A 16493-nucleotide genomic window follows, 5' to 3' on the forward strand; every position below is an offset into this window, starting at 1 on the left:
GCGTTAACGACGATCTGCCAATTACTGCACCCTGGAATTTCGTGACCACAAATTGTTCTCTAAGATATGAATATTTATGCGAATTTTTTTATCCCTTTTCAAATTTAAAATCTGTCATAGAAATATTTTATGTAGTTAAAGGTAAACCAAACAAAAATTGCTGTTTCATGGGCGTTGCAAGCTTAAATTACTTGGTATGAAAGAAAAACAGCAACAATTCAGCCGGTGTCACTTTAGTGACTAATTTCAAGCTAAAAACCTACTAAGCAACAAACGATCCCATACAAAACATAAACAAGCACTTATTATTGGAAAAACAAATACCACATATTTTGCAGTTGATAGAAAATTTTGGTACCAATTCTTTGTGCCTTGTTTTTTTAACGGTAAATAGTTTTGATACGCTCACTCATATTAAAGATTATAAAATTCTAATGGTGATGAAAAGAGAAGAGAAATATGTACATATATTCATTCGCATGGCAATAAGAGGCGGAGCTCGTTCAATCTGGTTTTAATTTTTATCGACTGCCGGTGGTGGTACATGGCGATGGCAAAGCGGCTATCGCATTTGGTGTGGTGTGGTGGAGCGATAGCTCCGTATGTACTTGGTTCGTCAGCAGTCGTGCATTGATTCCGTTACGATTTAGTTGCGCGTTGATTATTATTTAAATGGGTTGTGAGCGCGTGCCATACAAAATTAGGTAAATTATTCGTAAAGTGGTTGGCGTAACGCCGATTTACTATCGAAATTCCCCGATACGAGCGAATATATGTACATGAATTTGGAAAAATGTTTGAAGCTAAATATATATCTAAATACAAAATTGTATCCACGATATCGAGCTGTTTGAAGTGTTTAGAAGTACTGGTAAAACAAAACAAAATTATGTAATAGATTTATTTTGAAATGTGCCAATTTGTTCAAAGTCCAATATCTACAAATACCCATGTATATAGTAGATATCTATGTGAAAACAATTATCTATTATAAGTAGGTACCTACTTGAATAAGAAAGAGTGCTGAGTGTAAGTTTTAACTCTAAGTGAATGTAAATAACAATAATTTTTGTTATTGAGTGAATAGTTACGACCTGCCGCTGTGTGTACCCAACTTTTATTTCCAATTATTCTACACTTTCAATATGATGGACGTTAGCAGCATGTATGGCAACCACCACCCACATCACCAGAACAGCTATCACGCCAATAGTACTGCGCCTGCCGTCGACATGGCTTCCATGGTCTCGCCTAACGGATATCCGAATGCCTACTTCCCACCAGCAGCTACGGCAGGAGTTCCAACGGATCACCACCAGGCTCTCCACTATCAACACCACATGGGGTTTTCAAATTATATGACGGACAGTTCGTCTCCAAATTATTATTCTCAACAGCAACAACTAACACCACCACCATCCTCCTTGCAGTCAACGTCAGCGGTGATGAGGCCTAACTCTGCAGCTAGTACACGAAGTCAACAGCATCAATCAAATACGCTGCAACAGCTGCAACAACAATCTATGTACCCCCACGCTCATCTTTTCAGCCCAAGCGCTGCTGAATATGGTATAACCACATCTTCGAGCTCGGGCGCAATGACCGGTGCTTGCACCCCCTTGCATCCGTCGAGTCACTCCCCCACTGACTCCTATTATGAAAGTGATTCAGTACATTCTTATTATGCAACAGCGGCCGCGGCAGCAGTTCCGTCTTCCACGAACTCGCCAATTTCCGCGTCCAATGCAACTCAAAATAGTTCCACAGCGCCTACTGATCCGCCAATTATAAGTTCAGAGAATGGTTTGAGCTATACTAATCTGGACTGTTTATACAATCACAGTTCAGCAACGCATTTGCAACAACAACAAGTGCAACAAGCTGGTTATACTTCATTGCCGCACGGTAATAGCAATGATAATATGGAGGAAAAATATTCATCTGTTTTGAATTCCGCATATGGCACGGCAGGCTTACCCTTCGACGACTCACTTATGCCAATGTCTGCGAACCAACAACAACAAACCTCACAGGTGTGGCATCACCAGCACATAAGCGGTGGTTATCCCCTTGATGCTGGTATTTCAATGGAATCTTTGGCAATGCATCCCTTGAATATGGCGCAACACCACCAACATCCTCATTCACATCAACAGCAACATATGCAGCAACAACAATCAAAATTTCAGCAACATGGATCGCCGAATGGACCATGCATAACATCACGTAGTAAACAAGTTGCTTCGCCCGACGGCACAGGCTTACCCTCGTCGCCGGGCTCTTCGTCTAGTCAAACGGGTTCACAGAATAAATCCCCAAATCAGGCTAGCAACTTACCAACGTACAAATGGATGCAGCTGAAGCGCAATGTACCTAAGCCACAAGGTAAGTGATATGGACAGTACCAGATTGGGCTGTTAAGCGGTGCCTTTCAGTTATTCTTTAATTTTAAATGATCTTCAGTAAATGCATATGTACATTAGTATTCCAACATTAACTTTGGTGCGAATAAAACTGTAATAAATAAATAGATTCCGTATCTGCGCTTCGAAAGGCGCTCTTAGGTTAGGTTAGGTTGAACTGGCCGGTCCATAGGACCTCACATAGACTGATTGAGTCCGTAGGGTTACCAGAAGTTTGTTTTAACTACCAAACTGAAAAGCCCTATCAAAAACCAGGACCTATGTTATAAAATAACTCTGTCCTCTTGGCAAATACTAGAAGCTTCCTAGGACTTAAGCCACTTGCTGCTTCTAGATCTGACAGCTGTATCACTCCTAATAGCTGGAGTCTTAGCCTGGCGAGTGCAGGGCACGAGCACAGAACGTGCTCGATCGTTTCCTCCTCCAACCCGCACTTCCTACATCTGCTATTACTGACCAAGCCTAATTTAAAGCCATGTGACGCCAGAAGGCAGTGTCCAGTCAGAATACCCGTCATGAGTCTACAGTCCTCTCTTTTTAATGATAGAAGCAACTGTGTTAGTCTAAGATTGTAAGACCTACACATAATCTGCGACACTTTACATCCCCGCGCTTGAACCCACGCCTTTCCAGCTTGGTCGATCATGTGCACGTCTCGCCTTCGCTTAATCTCGCCCAGTCTAATTGGGACGTCTACGGAGCAAGCTTCAAGGGATGCGCCCTTTTAGCTAGTTCGTCCGCTTTTTCATTCCCATCTATTCCCATATGCCCTGGGACCCAATATAGATGTATGCTTCTCCCTGTACCGATTCTCTTCAGAGACTGCCTACACTCTAACACGCATTTAGATGCTGTGCTATGCGAGATTATTGCCTTAATTGCTGCTTGACTGTCAATATAAAAGTGAACACGGTTGCAGCTTAAGCTATTCTCTTCCAGGGTTTCTACTGCTTTGGTTACGGCTAATATTTCCGCTTGGAAAACGCTACAGTAATCCGGCAGCCTGAAGGATCTGTTTATTTCCGGATCAGCACAGTATACCGCAGACTCTACTCTTCCACTACCTTCGAACCATCTGTGTACACATGTATCGCCTCGTCCCCCATTTACGCACCCTTGCGCCAACCGTCCACCTCTACTGTGGCCTTAAGATCTCCCTCGAAGCGCAGATAGGGAATCATGTAGTCTGTTCGTCTTGTGATTGATGACGCTATACTACTATTGCCATATGGTCGGCGCTCAAGCTGCCCCGAAGCACCGAGCCTGGTTGCGGTCGTTAATGCTTTGTTCTTTGCTACCAGGTCTACAGGTGGAATGTGCAGAATGGCATAAAGTGTAGCCGTCGGGGTTGTTTTCAGCGCTCCCGTAATGCTAATCATCGATAGTCTGCATACCCCCTCTAATTTTTTGAGGTATGTTGTTTTTTGTGTGGCTTTCCACCAAACAAGTACTCCATAGTATAGAATAGGGCTCACAATCGCTGTAAAAACCCAATGAGAAAGAGAGGGCGATAAGCCCCATGTACACCCCAGCATTCTTTTACATGCATAGAGTGCCGTTGACACCTTCTTGACCATCTCCTCCACGTTGAGCTTCCATGACAGCTTACTGTCTAGGATGATTCCTAGATATTTTGTGCACGGTTTCTCCTGTACGGTCACCCCTCCTAACTTAGGCCTGCTCCAATTTGGGACCTTGTACCTCTTTGTAAACAAGACCATAGCCGTCTTCTCCGCATTGACTTTCAACCCGACATTAGAAGCCCAGGTATGAATATGCCGAAGCGCCCGATCCATCAAAGAACTAATCGTTGGAAGGCTCTTTCCACTTATGACAATTGCAACGTCATCTTTTTATTTTATTTTAACGTCATCTGCGTAAGCCGTAAGTTTTACGGGGCCCTCATCGAATCGCCTGAGCAGTTGGTTGATGACCAGCGTCCACAGCAGAGGTGATAGCACACCTCCCTGCGGCGTGCCCCTGTCCACTGATTTCGTGGCCTCGTGCAATCCCCATTGTGATGTAATCTTTCTGCAATTTAATATGCAACCGATCCATCTGATTAAGGCAGGATGTACTTTAATGTAATTAAGACCATCCATAATCGCCCATTTTGAAACATTATTGAAAGCCCCGGCAATGTCCAAGAAGACTCCTAGAGCATATTCCTTATATTCCAGGGATTTCTCTATGCTTATTACCACCCTATGCAATGCGGTGTCTACCGACTTGCCTTTGGTGTACGCATGCTGTGTTGTGGAGAGCAGCTTTTCATCCACGTTGGACTTTATGTACACATCTATCAACCTCTCAAAACTTTTGAGCAGAAATGATGTTAAGCTAATGGATCTATAGTCTTTGGGATACTTGTGACCGATCTTCCCCGCCTTTGGTAGGAAAGCTACACGAGCAGTTCTCCAAGAGTGCGGCACATGATTCAGCCTTATGCACCCACCGAATATTATTTTAAGCCATTCCACGACCGCCATACTTGAAACTTGTAGCATGGCCGGGAATATACCGCCTGGGCCCGGCGATTTAAACTTAGAAAACGTTGTCACTGCCCATTCTATCTTGGTATCGGTCACCAAGCCCGGCACTACTAGCTCCGTGATCGAAGTGTGAGTGATGTCTGCTGGCTCTTCTAACCCGTCTCCCGATGGGAAATGTGTGTCGTGACCAATCCCCGTTCTCTTTCTTTATTAGTCCCTGGACTATGTTTCCTCTTGCTAGGACTTTTTTCAACCGTTCTGTTTCGCTGGAGCACTCTATGTCCGTACAGAAACTTTTCCATAAGTTTCTCTTCACCCTGGAAATTTCACGCTTGTAGATCTCCAGTAGATCCCTGCACCCGTCCCGACACGCTTCGCTTTCCGCGGTCTTTGCGAGCTTAAGCATTCCTTTTACCTGTCTTCTTAGAAGACTCAGCTCATTGCTCCACCATGGCGGCTTTGCTTTTCCTCTGAATCTTCTTGGAGGGCAATCTTTGTTATGCGCAGTCATAAGCGACCTTGTTAGGAATTCATTCGACTTCTCCAGTTCCTCCACATTAGCCAACTCTTTGGGTTGTCCCAGTTTTGTTTCTACCTGTTTCTGGAATTTAGTCTAGTTCGTTGACCTAGGGTTTTTAAAGGTTCTTCCCTTCTCTTCCCCCTTTAGGGGGATGCTGAAGCTGATATACGCATGGTCGGCGAAGGATGGTCTATCAAGAACCTTCCAATCATACCTTGATATATCACGCTCGGAGCTCAATGTAATATCCAGAACATTGCTGGATGTTGAACCAATGTATGTAGGGACATTTCCCCTGTTGGCCATCTGCAAATTGGTTTGCAGGGTGTAACAAAATAGAGATACGCCTCTCTCGTTCGTATCTGCTCCTCCCAACGCATTGTGGTGCGCATTTGCATCTGCGCCTATGACCAACCGCCCTTTGCGCCCTTCCTCCTGTACTAGCCTTTTGCACTCCATCGGTGGAACCTCCGCAGCATGGGCCATGTAGCAGGACGCCAGGATAAATGCCTGCTTATTCTTTTGCTCAACGGCCACCACTACGAGGTCTTCAGTAGTGTAATTAGGCAGCATATATGAATGCAGCTGTTTCGTTACCATTACTAAAGCTCGCATCCGTCCTTCCGTTTGCGCGTAGTAAACGCCAAACCCGCGCTAAGCCCGGAAAACTTTCCTCCCGATGAGAGCCACGGCTCCTGGATCAGTTCCACGTCAAATGAACCCTCTTCAAGGGTTAAGAGGAGTTCGCTCGACGCCACTTTACTGTGTTGCAGGTTTATCTGTAGCAACATTGGGCTGTTTGTCCCCCTCCAGCACCTTCGTCGTGGCGTCGCCGTCCTCCCCTTGCCCTTTTGGTTTAGAGTATTCGAGGCCCCCTTCAGCCTCTCGTATCGTCTGTGCGAGTCACAGCACCATTTGGCGGTTGGTCCTCTTCTAACACCTTCGTGGTGACGTCGGTGACCTCAACCTGTCTTTTTTCCCTTAGGCTTTTGGGGTCCTTTTCGACTTCGCCCACCTCTAGCGTGTTAAGATTTTTATCCTCGGGACTTCTTTTCCTGAGTCGCATGTAAATTTTTCCAGTGCCAAAGGACATTTTCCCAAGCTGCGTGTACAAAATATCCTCCGCCTGCTTTTTTATTAGGAAGATGTAGAACCGACCTTCCTCGTGTAGGCCGAGATACAGTAAGTACCTTCCAATCCTCTGTCGGTATGTTCGTATTCTGATTCTGCAGAAGTCGCAGTGTATCCTCCGACTTCATCACGCATGGTTTCCATATCTTAACTTTTGGTACCGTAGGGATTTGCGCTTTATGCACCACCTGAAACCGCGCGTTCGTGCCTTGCCTTTGGAGATTTGGAACCACTTCCTCCAGCCACCGCAAGCTCGCGATGTTGTCGCACGCTCTTATCTTCACACCATTATACCATCCCCCCGAATGAAAGGTTGGAAGGTGCTTACTTGCTTGTTCCCGCATCATCTTAAGCATTAAGCTAATAAGCTCCCTTTCTACAGATCTCCACCTTTCAGTAGTCATTTGTCCGAAAGGACTGCTACGATCAGCCAGCGCCACAGTCAGTGACTGCTTTGCCACATCACTCATCTTCTCGGGAAAAGCCGGAGTCTTACTATTATCTCCCTTTGGCACCTCCGAGAAGGCCGGAGTCTTAGTGTTAACTCCCTCACATTTAAAACAGCATATTTTCAATTGTGAGTTTTCGCATTTGTTAGCTAAATGCGACTCCCTACCGCACTTAAAGCATTTTTTATCTTTTCTAACACTATCCATATATTTATTGGAAGACACATGCGGAATAACATCCCTTTTTTGTATCATTCTAACCTTTTCATAAACCTTAATTTGCAATTTCAACTCCTTAATGGAAGTTGCTTGGTACAAATTCGTTTTACCAACTGTAGAATCCGGAATTCCATCCACGATGTATTCAATAATACTTGATTCGTCAAGATCTATTTTTCTACCGATTTCCATCAACGTATACAAATATTCAATTAATGACTCATGAGAATTTTTTCTCCTATTTCTAAGCCTTTTATGAATTTAAGCTGCTGACACCTTCTCACCAAATTCTCCCAATAAAGCTCCTTTCAATGTAGACCATGACGTTACATTCGTTTGGCTGCGGACAAATAACCTTGCAGCCCCTGCAAGTAATTGTTTTGCATACACAAACCTCTGTATGTCAGTCCAACCTACTATACCTGCATTAATTTCAAAATCTTTAATCCACTGATCAAGACTCACATCACCATTCCCCGGAAATCTTGTTAAACTATCAATCAAATCTTTAAGTAAAAAAAATGTTGTCTACTAGTTTCTATAGTATCGCCGTACACAGAATTTATTGAACCACCATCATCCTCCCATGTAGTATGACCGAAATGAGTCAATAGCCTATCCTGCAATTCTTGCTTTCGGCCGTTAGTCTCCAATCCTAAACTTCTTAACTCACTTCTTAATTCCTCTACCGTTAAAGAAACTATGTGATTAACATCCATTATACGTAAATGTTTAAGTACAATATAAACAATAATATATATTATATAAATAACACAAAACAATCTGGCCTTTTGGGATTAAATCCAATGAAAATTCCAATTTTAACACCGCATGTACATATATTATCGTCACTGTTATTGCTCGTTATATCGCCCCATCACCTCCATCACTCATTCCATATGCTAGTTATACTCAGTTGAGCAGAGCTCACAGAGTATATTAAGTTTGATTGGATAACGGTTGGTTGTACAGGTATAACGGAATCGAGATAGATATAGACTTCCATATATCAAAATCATCAGGATCGAAAAAAAATTTGATTGAGCCATGTCCGTCAGTCCGTCCGTTAACACGATAACTTGAGTAAATTTTGAGGTATCTTGATGAAATTTGGTATGTAGGTTCCTGAGCACTTATCTCAGATCGCTATTTAAAATGAGCGATATCGGACTATAACAACGCCCACTTTTTCGATATCGAAAATTTCGAAAAACCGAAAAAGTGCGATAATTCATTACCAAAGACAGATAAAGCGATGAAACTTAGTAGGTGGGTTGAACTTATGGCGCAGAATAGAAAATTGGTAAAATTTTGGACGATGGGCGTGGCACCGCCCACTTTTAAAACAAGGTAATTTAAAATTTTTGCAAGCTGTAATTTGGCAGTCGTTGAAGATATCATGATGAAATTTTGCACGAACGTTACTCCTGTTACTATATGTACGCTTAATAAAAATTAACAAAATCGGAGAAGGACCACGCCCACTTAAAAAAAAAATTGTTTAAGTAAAATTTTAACAAAAAATTTAATATCTTTACAGTATATAAGTAAAGTATGTCAACATCCAACTCCACTAATGATATGGTGCAACAAAATACAAAAATAAAAGAAAATTTCAAAATGGGCGTGGCTCCGCCCTTTTTCATTTAATTTGTCTAGGATGCTTTTAATGCCATAAGTCGAACATAAATTTACCAATCCTTTTGAAATTTGGTAGGGGCATAGATTTTATGACGTTAACTGTTTTATGTGAAAATGGGCGAAATCGGTTGAAGCCACGCCCAGTTTTTATACACAGTCGTCCGTCTGTCCTTCCGCATGGCCCTTAACACGATAACTTGAGCAAAAATCGACATATCTTTACTGAACTTAATTCACGTACTTATCTGAACTCACTTTATCTTGGTATAAAAAATGAACGAAATCCGACTATGACCACGCCCACTTTTTCGAAATCGAAAATTACGAAAAATGAAAAAAAAAAATGCCATAATTCTATACCAAATACGAAAAAAGGGATGAAACATGGTAATTGGATTGGTTTATTGACGCGAAATATAACTTTAGAAAAAACTGTGTAAAATGGTTGTGACACCTACCATATTAAGTAGAAGAAAATGAAAAAGTTCTGAAGTGCGAAATAAAAAACCCTTGAAATCTTGGCAGGTATTACATATATAAATAAATTAGCGGTATCCAACAGATGATGTTCTGGGTCGCCCTGGTCCACCTATGCCGATATCTCGAAAAGGCGTCCACCTATACGACTACCACCACTCCCTTTTAAAACCCTCATTAATACCTTTAATTTTATACCCATATCGTCCAAACACATTCTAGAGTCACCCCTGGTCCACCTTTATGGCGATATTTCGAAAGGGCTTCCACCTATAGAACTAAGGCCCACTCCCTTTTAAAATACTCATTAACACCTTTCGTTTGATACCCATATTGTACAAACAAATTCTAGGGTCACCCCTGGTCTACCTTTATGGCGATATCCCTAAATGGCGTCCACCTATTGAACTATGGCCTACTCCCTCATAAAATACTCTTTAGAGCCTTTCATTTGATAGACATGTCATACAAACACATTCCAGGGTTTCCCCCAGTTCATTTTCCTACATGGTTATTTTCCCTTATGTTGTCACCATAGCTCTCAACTGAGTATGTAATGTTCGGTTACACCCGAATTTAACCTTCTTTACTTGTTATACTCAGTTGAGCAGAGCTCACAGAATATATTAAGTTTGATTGGATAACGGTTGGTTGTACATATATAAAGGAATCGAGATAGATATAGATTTCCATATATCAAAATAATCAGGACAGAAAAAATATTTGATTGAGCCATGTCAGTCCGTCCGTCCATTAACACGATAACTTGAGTAAATTTTGAGATATCTTGATGAATTTTGGTATGTAGGTTCCTGAACACTCATCTCAGATCGCTATTTAAAATGAACGATATCGGACTATAACCACGCCCACTTTTTCGATATTGAAAATTTCGAAAAACCGACAAAGTGCGATAATTCATTACAAAATACAGCTAAAGCGACGAAACTTGGTAGATGAGTTGAGCTTATGACGCAGAATAGAAAATTAGTAAAATTTTGGAAAATGGGCGTGGCACTGCCCACTTTTAAAAGAAGGTAATTTAAAATTTTTGCAAGCTGTAATTTGGCAGTCGTTGAAGATATCATGATGAAATTTGGCAGGAACGTTACTCCTATTACTATATGTACGCTTAATAAAAATTAGCAAAATCGGAGAAGGACCACGCCCACTTTAAAAAACATTTTTTTTAAAGTAAAATTTTAACAAAAAATTTAATATCTTTACAGTATATAAGTAAATTATGTCAACATTCAACTCCAGTAATGATATGGTGCAACAAAATACAAAAATAAAAGAAAATTTCAAAATGGGCGCGGCTCCGCCCTTTTTCTTTAATTTGTCTAGGATACTTTTAACGCCATAAGTCGAAAAAAAATTAACCAATCCTTTTGAAATTTGGTAAGGGCATAGATTTTATGACGCTAACTGTTTTCTGTGAAAATGGGCGAAATTGGTTGATGCCACGCCCAGTTTTTATACACAGTCGTCCGTCTGTCCTTCCGCATGGCCGTTAACACGATAACTTGAGAAAAAATCGACATATCTTTAATGAACTTAGTTCACGTGCTTACTTGAACTCACTTTATCTTGGTATGAAAAATGAGCGAAATCCGACTATGACCACGCCCACTTTTTCGATATCGAAAATTACGAAAAATGAAAAAATGCCATAATTCTATACCAAATACGAAAAAAGGGATGAAACATGGTAAGGTAATTGGATTGTTTTATTGACGCGAAATATAACTTTAGAAAAAACTTTATAAAATTGTGACACCTACCATATTAAGTAGAAGAAAATGAAAAAGTTCTGCAGGGCGAAATAAAAAACCCTTAATACCTTTAATTTGATACCCATATCGTACAAACTCATTCTAGAGTCACCCCTGGTCCACCTTTATGGCGATATCTCGAAAAGGCGTCCACCTATAGAACTAAGCCCCACGCCGTTTTAAAATACTCATAAACACCTTTCATTTGATACCCATATTGTACAAACATATTCTAAAGTCACCTCTGGTCCACCTTTATGGCGATATCTCGAAAAGGCGAACACCTATAAAACGAAGGCCCACTCCCTTTTAGAAATACTCATTAGCACCTTTCATTTGATACCCATATCGTACAAACAAAGTCTAGAGTCACCCCTGGTCCACCTTTATTGCGATACCTCGAAAAGGCGTCCACCTATAGAACTATGGCCCACTCCCTTTTAAAATACTCATAAACACCTTTCGTTTGATGCCCATATTGTACAAACAAATTCTAGGGTCACCCCTGGTCCACCTTTATGGCGATATCTGGAAACGGCGTACACTTATGAAACTAAGGATTACTCCCTTTAAAATACTCATTAACACCTTTCTTTTGATACCCATATTGTACAAACAAATTCTAGGGTCACCCCTGATCCACCTTTATGGCGATATCTCGAAACGGCGTACACCTATGAAACTAAGGATTACTATCATATCGTACAAACGCATTCTAGAGTCAACCCTGATCCACTTTTATGGCTATATCCCTAAATGGCGTCCACTTATAGAAATATGGCCCACTCCCTCATAAAATACTCTTTAATGCCTTTCATTTGATACACATTCCAGGGTTTCCCTCGGTTCATTTTCATACATGGTTATTTTCCCTTATGTTGTCACCATATCTCTCAACTGAGTATGTAATGTTCGGTTACACCCGAACTTAACCTTCCTTACTTGTTTTCTAGTTAGTATTGATTTCTCCACTAGCAGGTGTGTATAAATTTTTGATTCAACTCGCATATATGTAAGCACAAATGTGATATATATATATATTGTCTAAAATTTTCTTTTAATACATATTTTTTTTTTAAGAATATTTTTTAATAATTTGTCTTAAATGTTTGAATTATTAGACAAATTATTTGAGTTTTTCAGTCCATGGCAGATTTATCAGATATTACATAACTTCAAATGTCCTGAATTTTACGCCACAATAGGCAATTCAATTTTGAAAAGGAAAGATGGTTACAAATAATTTCACATCATCAATCGTTTTTGAAGTCGATGCAAAGGTTTTCAAAAGATTCGAGCGGCCTTAGTACACGCTGACCCCATTCGTTCAAGTTAGTTAAATAAAGTTTTTAGGTCAAACTTACAAAGTTTATCATATAAAATTTTAGCATTGTAGCTTTATAAATGACGGAAGTAGTAGGTATTTGATTATCACAGAACTATGTATATTCCATTTTGAAATTATATTTCTGTTTTACAGGAGTATTAGTCGCGGTCAGAAGAAGTAGTGTGTTGAATTTCATCGTCAGTTCGACCTAACCAACCCCTCGGACAAATAGGCTAACGGATAGATCAATGAATGGCTAAGCAATACTAACATAAACTTTTTTGGTTGAGACTACAGATTTTTTCGGTTGACTTGAATAGTATGTAAAAAAATCGCTGGGGGCTACCACCGATCAAAGCGATAGTGGCTACCGAAAAAATCGGATTTTGTTCGTTCCAATGATGTATGTATTTATATAAATAATAAGTAACTCAGTGAGAAGGCAACACTCATTACATTCCCCCCTGGATCAGCAAATCGGCAAGGGCCACATTCTTAGGTTTCGGTCGCCCTTAAAGAATTAATGCTTGTTAATTGTGGTATGCAACTGATGCGAATTTCGTACAAAACTTTCTGAATTAGCCTGGTATCAGGATTACAGTTTAAGACGGGAATGCATATAAAAAATAATAGATTTAACATAACAGCAATGAGCAAAAATTATAAATCGAAAAAAGACACTATAACATTTGATTGACAGGCAAAATATTTCGTTAACCATAGGACATCCAGCCGAGGGTATGTCATCTATAAATATAAATTTCTTAAACGATGCGCAATCACATTTTATACATTCATGGGCGGATCCAGAGAGGCAATTGGGGGAGGGGGTTACCTTCTCGAAAAAAAATTCGATTTTTTTTTTGTAGCACTATCGTTTTAATCGGTTGTAGCGCCTAGCGATTTGTTTTATATCCTACTTAAGTAATGCGGAAAATCGGTAGTCTCAACCGAAAAAAAGTTTATGTTAGCATTGCTCATCCATTCATCGGTCTATTTATCAGCCTATTTGTCTGTGAGGTCATCATCACCCGTTTTTTGTAATAACTGTCATATAAAAAAATTTATTATAATGAAATTCAACACACAGTCTCCTGACCGCGACTAATACTCCTGTAAGAAATATTATTTTAAAATGATAATGCAATACTTTACCAGATATTTCCGTCATTTATAAGGCTACACTGCTAAAAATTTATATGATCAGCTTCGTAATGTGGACTTAAAGATTGTATTTGACTTTCTTGAAAAAAGTGGTTGGCGACTCCTAATAAGGAAACTCGAATATTTTGAAAATCTCTGCTATAACCATCTTTTATTTTCAAAATAGAATTGCCCTGGACAATAATCACAAAGTCGGTTGATTACCGCGCCCACTTTCTATATAAAAATGAAAAATGCACATACAAATTCGAGGTCTGTAGACTCTATCTTCTCTTTCCATGTATTTGGTGATGAAAAAATGTATATTGTTCATAAAAATACATTTACACAGCAATTCCAGATAATATTAAAGGAGTGAGGACGTTCGACTTTGCTGTTTCCCGAAATGCATATTTTCATATCCAGCTCAAAGTTCAAAGATTTAAAGATCCAAAGATTCATGGCTGTCACCCTATCAAAAAATATGGTATAGACTATAGGAAAAATTTTAAATATTACGTTCGACGAAAGATGGAAGGTTTCAAACCAGGGCGATCTAGTAACCAATATTCAGGGAGTGCTCAAATTCTAGAGGGAAGTCGTCAACGTCTTCTTAAATGGAGGCAGGGTTGAGGCACCCAGCGATATTGATAATGTTCCACACGATCTTCACAATAATTGCTACTGGAGCATTCCTCGGTTGGTACGGGACAAATCGTAAACATTTTTTTCATTTTTAGGCCTTAACTATAGAAAAACTATAATCTTTTCAGACAAAGTTTTTAGTGCATTAGCATTGCAGGGTACATGTGAAAATAAAAATAGAAACCTCCTCTTGAGATATTTTTATATGTGTATGAAAAGTCGCAAAAAAGCATCCGTTTGTACGGGAAACCAGTCAGTCAGGTGGAACTTCAGCGAAGCTATTAATATTAAAGAAAAGAAAGACAAATACTACATTTGGTAGTAGTTGTATCAAGGTTTGTTAAAATTACAAACAAAATTTAAATACATTTATTCTAAATTGATTTTACGAGACACATGTGCAATTCACTTTTCAAATTTAAATTTTCCCTATACTATGTATCGTAGCGTGTTTCACTACCTCAAAAAATCATGGTTCGAGCACCGGACAAAGCAACTTCAAAAGTTAGAATCAAGTTTTTCCAATAAGAAAACTTTTTTAAGCGGAATCGCTCTCGGCAGTAATTTCGAGTGTATTTCTGCCATGGAAAATTTCTCAGTGAAAATTCATCGGCCTTGGAAATGTCGTTCGGGGTCGGCATAAAAGATATGGGAACAGTCCCGCCAATTTGTCAGCTAATTAATATCAAGGAATAAAAATATGGTTGCTAATGAATCTTTGAGAATTATTTAATTTTTCTATACGCAATTTTTTTAACTTGTTTTTTCTACACTAATTTTAAATTATTCCTCCTTGGTACGTTGAGGTGTGGTACATTTAAAATTATTAGCATTGAAAATTAACATGGACAGACTTTGTCATTGTACTTTTAAGCCAGATTTTTATTCGCCAAACGAAATCAAAGTACGTTTACGCGTTAGGGGTCGTCCAATGTGCCAAATGAGAAATAAACACTCAAAAAAAAAAACTGCCTCAGAAGATAAACAATGGAAAGATACTCCCCCAGTTCCCCCGTCTCTCCGTGGATCCGCCACTGCATACATCGAACAACTCCCCGCCTCCTCTTGACAATTTTAACATCCGACGAGATCGTTTTTACGTTTGCAACTCAGCCTTTTTAAAATGATGCATATTAAATGTTGCATATTTCAGATAATTTTGTCAATTCTGTGCAGTCAAGTTGTCACTTGTCAAGAGTTTGTGCGAATAAGTCAAAATTAGCTCGTTTGCTGAGACTTTGGAATGCAAATGTTTAGTATGTTCACAATGATACAGCGCGTCAGATATTTTAAAAACATTTTATTTCATTTTCAATGTTAGAAAATGTGCAGTAGAGAGCCATACAGTCCTAGTGATCCGTATTTATTTTATTTAGAAAAAAAAACAAAGAATACAGGCACACAAATTTGTAAATATTAAATAATGCTTGCACGCTGCATGTACATTTAATTACCTTTTCTTTAATATGCTCGCAATATTTTCAATGTGTTTTTGGTAATTTTTTATAAAAATATAATTCATTCTATAACATCAGTTATATAAATAAACTTTACCAATATACGCTGAGTTCGCCAAAGTTTTTCAAATTTCAAAAAGTTTGCACACATATTTCAACGTATGCATATAGTGTTTTCAATTTTAATATAATAACACTGTGCTACATTGATTTTGAACTTTAACAGCGACCTAGTGTCCGTTGTAGGTCTTGATGAGTAGATCAAGATGTCGTGTTTCAAAATTTTCTAACACCCCGAAATTTTCAAGTTATTGTTGAAAAACTGTTTTTCTTGTACCTCGCGCTTTAAAAAATTCGTTACTCCGTCATTTTTCCATCAATAATTGAAATTTTGTTATAACAAAAAATAATGGGTGGAATAAAAGAAACGATAAGAATGTTCAATACGATGGCAGCGATATACTGAAATCATACATTCAATCCTGACATGGCGCGATATCGATTCTACGATGAGAGCAAAATTTTCTTGTTCACAAAAAGTGTTGTCATTTCAACAATTCTCAACCGAATTTGATCAACCATTACTTTTTTTACTCGAAATAGAATGTTCTCTCAACCTCTTTAAAAACTCTATAAAACGCAAAAGTTTGGAGTTCGCGCATTCTTTTAATAAAATTCGGCGAATTATAAGTGCTACTTGAAAATTCCCAAAAAAAAAAATAAACGGAATTAAAAGTTTTGCAATATTTTTTGTTTTCGTAAGATGTTACAAATCTCAGAAATGCAGCTATTAC

At 39.2% G+C, this 16493-nt stretch overlaps 1 protein-coding gene across 1 annotated transcript in view; it reads left to right on the forward strand.

The window, feature by feature from the left end:
• Positions 1-682: 682 nt before the first annotated feature.
• Positions 683-16493, forward strand: part of lab (labial) — a 356032-nt gene continuing 340221 nt past the window's right edge. Inside the window, exon 1 of the mRNA XM_067760270.1 lies at positions 683-2385. Within this exon, the coding sequence (XP_067616371.1) occupies positions 1146-2385 (1240 nt within the window). The 5' untranslated portion in view covers positions 683-1145. The remainder of the gene's footprint in view (positions 2386-16493) is intronic.

Source organism: Eurosta solidaginis, chromosome 1 (assembly GCF_040869045.1).
Source record: "Eurosta solidaginis isolate ZX-2024a chromosome 1, ASM4086904v1, whole genome shotgun sequence".
Classification (NCBI taxonomy): Eukaryota; Metazoa; Arthropoda; class Insecta; order Diptera; family Tephritidae; genus Eurosta; species Eurosta solidaginis.